The following is a 7,900-nucleotide window of genomic DNA, read 5'->3' on the forward strand; positions in this document are numbered from 1 at the left end:
AGATATACTAAAGGGAGAATTGTGTGATAAAGAACAATTTATAGGTATGGCAAGCATTTCAAAGAACAAAAAAGAAAAGGAATTAGTGCGACCACGTTGGTAACAAAGAAACTTTTTTTAAGGTAGACTCAGCTCGCCACTTCAGCTTCAACCCAAGCCAACAAGATACGTTGGCCCGACTCCTATATCAAAGAGTCAATCAATAGATTAGATAGATGTTGAGTTCATAGGAGTTGAGGTTAATATTCATGTCATGATTATAATATAAAATTATAGGATTAATTACATATTATCATATGTTATTAGTTATATTTAGCATTTCAATCCCTATAATTTTAAAAATTATATTGAGATATTTATATTTATGAAAGTGAAACATTTAATCTCGTTTTTTCTCACATCATTGACTTTGCTAACAGAAATATTATAAAATTTACCATTGAGTATGTATTGACTCTACCTCACTTTGATTTACTATTGAATACATGCGATTTTTTCATCAGTAAAGTCGATGATGTGAAGAGAAATAAAATTAATATAACTTTTTAGAGTAGAGAAATTATAATGCTAAAAGTAGCTAATTACATAGAATTATTTATAATTAGTCTTGAAACCATATGAAAGCTAATGGACTGAAAAAAAAAAAAAGAAGGCAAGTTCTTAGTTTTTGCAGTAAATAATGAATCATAAACCATTCCAAGACGATCTCTAATCGGATTCAGATATCACATTAATTGATGGTTTTTAGAGGCTATATACTTCATATGGAAGAAGAGAGGATATGGAATGACAGCTTTTCCTAATTTACCTTGTCCAACAGGCCAATGCAAATGTAAATGGTGCTCAAAATTGTGCTCCCCGTTCATCTGTTCTAAGTCTTGATAATGCTAGGAGTAATCTAACTCTAACATCATTTGTCATGATCTGTTTTGATGAAATAACTCATTAACTTGATAGGTTTTGGACCATGTGACTCAAGATATTCAAATCTAACTTAATTCTAATATATTTATGCAATCCTTATAAGATAATTTGAGTTTTCTATAAGATTTCACGGATCATGAGACATAATTTTGACATCAAAAGATATAAGTGAGCATTTGACAGCATAAGGTGGAGTAAATACCACTATCCCATATTTATTTACCATGTGTATTGCAGGAGATTCTCACCTTCGCATAGAAAGCCAACTTGAATCTGAAAGGAAGTGAAAATGGCATGTCAATTTCGTAATCTATTAAAAATACATATTAAGAGTGTAAATGAGTTCTTCAGCTCACCCTAAAATAGCTCATGCTGCCAAGTGGTGTAACCACAACCTGTTGAGACCCCAACAAATTGGTATCCTATAAGTTCACAAAACCACGGATTAAAAGTACAAATTTCATCTATTACATCAACAACATGTAGAATTTTTAGTCAAATCTACCTGATAAAACTTCTTGAGCTGATTCCAAGACTCCATATAGATATGGTACTTTTGCTAAAGAAGGTTGCCTATAATTCATGGCCAAAAGCCAGCAGCAGAACACTTGGTACTGCAAGAAAGGCATCGAGCTTCGATGTCACAGAGACAGCAATTGTAGCCGTCTCACTGTTTCCAGCACCTATGCTCGTTCGACATTTGCGCGCTGGAGATGAGATTTATGTTCCAATTTACGGACAAATGGAAGAAGTAAAGCATCTAAATAGTAGATAAAGGACTAATAAGTCATGTCACAGCTGCGCTAAATCCATAGATGATAATGAATGCTATTGCTTCTGCATTGGGCAAGAGAAGGGAAGAGCGACATACTCTTGTTTCTCGGCCATCAGGATCTGCAGATGAAACATGGAAAAGGGAGAACGCGACCAACAGCGGATGATGAATAGAGAGAATCGCTATGAGGAACGAAACGAAGAGAGACATGAAACGCGATTGCTGCCTCCGTCCAGACTTGATAACAGATAAAGATTTCCTCAACTATCCTACGAGATTTCCTCATGCAGTTGAGGAAATCTTTATCTGTTATCACGGACCATCCTGTTAGTGAGGAACTTCCGCCGGCTCCTTCCCCTCGTCCGCTTCTCCGCCATCACCATGCTCCTGCTTCTCTGCTTAGCGGCCAACAACCGCCGCAGAGGTGGAGGCGGGGCGTAAGGCGGAGTTGGTGATCCGATGGAGGAAGCGGGTGATTTTGAGCGGGCATTTGGTCCTTCCTCTCTCTGGAAGACGAAGACGGGGACGAGCAGGAGGAGGAGAAAACGACGAGCTATGGCTGCTGCTTTAGAGAGAGAGAGAGAGATATCGTATCTGATAACGGTTTTGATTTTGTTTCTTGAAAGAGCAGAACCTTTTCGACACCTGCCGGTCGCACCCGTTTCGAGTACATGTCAGTGGGGGCCCATAGAGATCTTACTGAAACTCCGAAGCCAAGACAAGATGGGTGAGGGTGACGGAAACTGGTGGGAGAACTGTGTTTTTATAAATATAATTAAGGTGAATTTTTCTGAATTCCTTTCGAAAAATATCTTTTTTATTTTTTTATATGATCCTCCATTTTTTTTATAATATCGTAAATATTCATCACTATCATCCATCACTCACAACCACCAGGTAATCATTATGAGGTTTTTATCGTCATCCTCATTGTCTCATTCTCGAGACCTTTGATCCCTCCCCCTCCCCCTCGTACTATCGACATTTTCATGTTATTCACGGCCCAATTCAAATATTTGATGATTTTCTTTTTATAAATCTTGTGATATTAACTGTTTCTATATCAATTGTCAACAGAGTTTTCTTAATTAACTTATTAGCATATTAGTTTAATGGAGGATTTAAATATAATATATATTTTTTATTGATAAAACATTGTTTTTCTTCATCGATAACAAAGGAATCGGCCTACTCGAACTCTACCTTATGTATTATCTAACAAGTCATAATTTTTTTTTTATCTTAGCGAGGGTTCGAGATAAATTATTTATTTTGGGTGAGCTCTATCTTAAATAGCATATGATAAGTTATTATTTATCTTCGTCATGGTCCAAACACAAGGGCACGAGAGGAATTCTCTATTTTGGATGAGTCTACGTGGTTTTATGCAGTCTTAACCTCGGTTCAATTTGAATGAACTGCACCAATCCGAAGCCAAAATCGAATTGGAGTCGATGTTGAACGCGCTAAGTTATTTTTAAAGTAATTAAAATATAAATATGTTTTCTGGTACAGTGGTTAGCACTTCAAACTTAAAGTATATTAATTTGGATTTGAATCTCGAAAGAGTAATTTATTTTTTAAAAATCAATCGAAATAAGTGGTTTGAACTGAAACTACGATTTGGTAATACCATGATTAAGACTAGTTTGTTCTATAGGGATAGACGCAGAAGGTGAAGGTGCCTGTGAGGATATAGAGAACCTTTCAGTTTATACTTGCTTTTATAATTATTTTTTCTTCTTTTATCACAGTAAGTCATGTGTTGACCTATTTTCACTATCGGTCAACTCATTAGAGTTTAGAATTATACTTTGGTCATCAATTTTCATAAATTCACTATGTAACAAAACAATATTTCTAGACTATATTTTTGTTATAAACTTCTTATTATATATTTCCTATAGAAATGTTAGATCAAAATTATGGTTGTGTGGCTTGGGAGTCGAGTCAGATCCAACTTGTTATTTTATGAGTCGATCTCGTGAAACTTTGTCTCATTAGAAAAGTGTCAAATCCTGCGAAACTATATCAAAGGCACTCTTGACAAACATTCCTCCGAAGGTTAAGTCGATAGTTAGACAAATCACATTGAAAAGCTAAAATCTCTAAAATATACCCGAGACCTCCATTTTTATAATAGTCACCTAGGGTCGTTACGCATGTTTATTACACAATTGGTGTAATAATAGAGGGTACGGGATTCAACTAAAATCATCGTTATTCAGTATCAAACTCAAGATTGGATAATTGTCTCTAAGTAGCACTTATCGGGGATGGAAATGGCCTCATCAATAAATAATTTCAAGTCCAAGTGGCATGAGGTTACTAGCTCACTAGCTATCTAGATCTGATGTGTCCTTCGCATTAAGCGTTGATCGTGGTGATTGGCTGGTCGATCACATCTTTTTAATATGTTAGCCATGTCAATTCTGCTACATCATATGCGCACCCCAGCCCACACCACCCCCCCCCCCCCCTTCTTCTCGAGAAGTAGAGTTGGGGTGATCAGGTGCAACATCAAGAGGTAGAGGGTGTGCTAGGCCAACATTGTTGGTCGATTGGTAGATAACGACTGAGAATGCATTGACTAACATGCTTAAGTATGACAAAGACCAATGGAGAACGCACCAATCAACATGACAAGACATGGTAAGGATCGACGGAGAATGATTGAGAATGCACCTGGTGACACAATCAGGCATCGCAGAGACCAATGGAGAACGCATCGACTAACACGCTCAGGTGAAGACCCATGGAGAAATGATAGAGAACACACTGATTGATATGGCCGAGCATGGCAGAGACCGATGGTGAACGATGGAGAACACTTAAGCTAACATGATCGAGCATGGTTGAGACCGACGGAGAACAATGGAGTACGCACCGATCAACACAACTGGACGTGGCAGAGATCAACGGAGAACACACCAACCAACATGATCAAGTATGAATGTATGTCGTAGACATCTCGGCAAGAAAGTGTAAGCAAACCAACGAAAATATGATTTGACAAGTAGGTATGTGTCAACCCACTTGTTGACAAATCGACATGGTGCATTCACTTTGCACCCCTAATAAAGATTGTGGTAGATTCCACATAATCTTCGTGATGATCCTAGTAATACATTTATCGCTTGTTGACAAATTGTATCTATACTAGGTGGATCGTGTCACGCATCCTAAAGTATTTGTGATGATACTACGTACCCTACTACCTTTGTTATGTCTCGAGAGTGAAACAAGCGAACGAGCAACAAAATCAACTTACACCCTCAAATAATGGACACATCACTTCTATCATGTCTCCGGGATATGTCGATCTAACGAGGCTAACACATCGTGGAGTCAACGTGTCGATCATATAAATTCTATCATATTAAAAAATAATTTTTTTTATCTATTATATTTATATATATATATATATTATATAGATGAAAACTTATGTATTATATATACATCAATTCATCAATTTGAGAGCTTTTCTATTTTGGATACTCTTATTTTCGTAAATCCCATAAATATCCCTCATCGTCACCCCGCTTTTGCCCCGTCACTCCCGCCACTCGCTTTTCTCTCTCCATCACTTTTGTCCCTCGCCCCTTACTCTCCACTATTTTTGCTCGCTCATGTTCGCCCGCCACTTCTACCCCTCTTAGCTGCTCGATCAAGGTGTAGAGCAGTTTGAATAGGATGTGATACATTGGGCCATGCAAGGGAGGAAGGAGGAGGGGGAAGCCTCGCATGACGAAAGCGGCGCGGAGGCGACGAGCGTTGGACGAGGAGGAGTGATATTTGTGCAACTATAGAAAATAAAAACCCAAGCTATAAAGAATTAAAGTACGTGCACCAGAAAAAGCCTAATTTATTCAACGGCGAAGGTGGTAGGAATCTCTCTCGCCTCCACTGCAGGAGATGCTTCCGGTGACGAGCACGTCGTCACGGGTCCCCTCTGCCGCGCAAGCCGAGTAAATCTCGTCCTTTTCCCGTTCATTTGGGTTTAGTCCACCCTCTCTCTCTCTCTCTCATCATCGTCCTCTCCGGTGTTCCCTCGGATCACGTGTCATGCAGCTGTCAGCCGGCTGTCGCTAGCGTTATTATAAAGCGGGGCGGTACAGAAGAGAAAAGAACAAGTCACAGAAACAGAGGACGCGACGGTCGACTCTGCTCTGCTCCACCGGGATCGTCCAGTGTTGGCGGTCTTTACTCTCCGTCTTCCCCCTCCTATGGTGGCTTAACTGCAGAGATTACGCAGAAAGAGACAAAGGGTAAATCGTGGTTAACCTGTGAAGAAAACCTTTAAAGATCGAGCTATGTGGAGACTGTTGCGTAGAAAATTTCACGAGTAACAACAGAGCAATTATATGTGTACGACGCGAAGAGGGACGAAAGAGACGAGGCGGGCCGTGTGTTAAGCGTGGAATTGCGACGGGTGGAGTCGAATGGTACAGTGCCGTGCCGTCGAGTCGTCCCTGTCATGTCTCACCCACCCACCGTAGCCTTGTTTATCACCGAGTTATGTAGCGTGGACGACGGGGTTGGTTGCAGACTCTGCTTTTAGTTTGATTCAAGAGAAGTTGTGAGTTGGTGGATCTACTTTGGTTCTTCTGGTAGAACAAGAGTCGAGTATCGATGGTCTCAGCATTAGCACAGCGATGCGACAGTGTTCTGTGTGCATGAGCACAGCTGCCATGTCTTCTGCTGCAGAAGACACAGCTGCAACACAAAGACAACAGAATCCTTGAATCTCTCTCTCTCTCATCCCCTTCCCTTTTCTCCCTTTCGTCTCTTCCCTCTGCGTCTATTCTCGTTCCTCCTTGCACGCTCACACTCCAGACCAATTATGGAACCCCGACGCCTGTCGAGTATGCCGCAGAGCAAGAGCAGAAAGAAGGTGCGGAACGAGATGGCGGGGGCTGCCGTGCACGACGACGGGGGCGAGGAAGACGAGGAGGTGGCTCCCGGGGGAGAGGCGGCGGAGAAGGACAAGAAGCGGAGGCCCTCCTCGTCCGTGGCGACGAAGAAGGGATCGGGTAGCGGCAGCGGCGGAGGCGTGTCGCCGCCGTGCTGCCAGGCCGAGAAGTGCGCCGCGGACCTGGCGGAGGCGAAGCGGTACCACCGGCGGCATAGAGTCTGCGAGGCGCACTCCAAGGCCGCCTTCGTCATCGTCGCCGGTCTGCGGCAGAGGTTCTGTCAGCAATGTAGCAGGTCCTCCCCTGTTCCTTCCTCCTCTGCTTTGCGTTCCAAGTATGGTTACACCTCCCTGACTCTAAGAATGCAGATTCCATGAGGTATCGGAGTTCGACGACTCCAAGAGGAGCTGTCGCAGGCGTTTGGCTGGCCACAACGAGCGCCGGAGAAAGAGTTCTTCCGACAGCCAGGGAGACGGCTTGAGCCGCTGCAGGCAGGCAGACGAAGATGGGAGGATGCAGATGAGTGACTCGGGTAATTCCACGCACAAGCATTTCCAGATCAAATGAGATGTCGTGCTTCCCATGAAAGCATGCTCTCTCTCTTCTGTCATGCTATATGGGTCAGACGTGGCCTATCGCTCACTTTCCATGTGGCATGGAAATCTACCAACTGTGCAGCTATCATCTGCTTGTTGTGATATCATTATGGATTAACTTTGTTGAAGTGTGTTTATTTTCACTTCTCATTTGTATTTTAATCCTTGAAGAGTTCATCTTAATCTTGGAGAAGTGCATCTACTTGTGCTTAACATCTTGTCAGTGTATTATGATGCTTAGCTTAAAATTATTTATGGTGACTATGCATTGAACTGTAGAATACCTGAAAACCAGATACATAAATCCCAGTTATTTTATGTTTTGTGCTTGAATGGAGATGTAAATGAACAGGGTGGGGAAACAACACCACACCCAAATCAATCAATAGTTGCTGTGGTAAAAATGGAAGGGTTTTCACAGATGAGAATCTAATTCAGAAATGACGGATGAATAATTGGTGTTCATGATGAACTGCATAATTTGAGTAATAGAAAATATATGAAATCATTAACACACATTTCTTATGACTCTTTATTTTGATTGGTTTCCATCCTATTTCCTGGAATATATTTTCCTATGAATCATATAAGAAACTGGAATATTAAATCGATGCCTTCAACAGTATGTCATCGAATAGGGAATTAGTAACAGAAACACTCAAAAAAATAAATAAATCTAAAGTGGTTATGTT

The 7,900-nt window shown here is 41.1% G+C and overlaps 1 protein-coding gene across 1 annotated transcript; it reads left to right on the top strand.

The window, feature by feature from the left end:
- Positions 1-5,872: 5,872 nt before the first annotated feature.
- LOC135637033 (squamosa promoter-binding protein 1-like) lies at positions 5,873-7,370 on the top strand. The gene is made up of 2 exons (XM_065149369.1): positions 5,873-6,907; positions 6,981-7,370. Exons 1-2 carry the CDS (start codon positions 6,543-6,545, stop codon positions 7,177-7,179), a joined length of 564 nt encoding a protein of 187 aa, XP_065005441.1. The 5' UTR covers positions 5,873-6,542; the 3' UTR covers positions 7,180-7,370.
- The last annotated feature ends 530 nt before the right edge of the window (positions 7,371-7,900 follow it).

Source organism: Musa acuminata, chromosome BXJ3-4 (genome assembly GCF_036884655.1).
Source record: "Musa acuminata AAA Group cultivar baxijiao chromosome BXJ3-4, Cavendish_Baxijiao_AAA, whole genome shotgun sequence".
NCBI classification, from domain to species: Eukaryota; Viridiplantae; Streptophyta; class Magnoliopsida; order Zingiberales; family Musaceae; genus Musa; species Musa acuminata.

Excerpts from the sequence above, each read along its gene's own strand:
- LOC135637033 (XM_065149369.1), top strand. The coding sequence starts at position 6,543 with ATGGAACCCCGACGCCTGTCGAGTATGCCGCAGAGCAAGAGCAGAAAG. Across the intron at positions 6,908-6,980 it reads TTCTGTCAGCAATGTAGCAG|ATTCCATGAGGTATCGGAGT; the intron begins GTCCTCCCCTGT and ends CTAAGAATGCAG.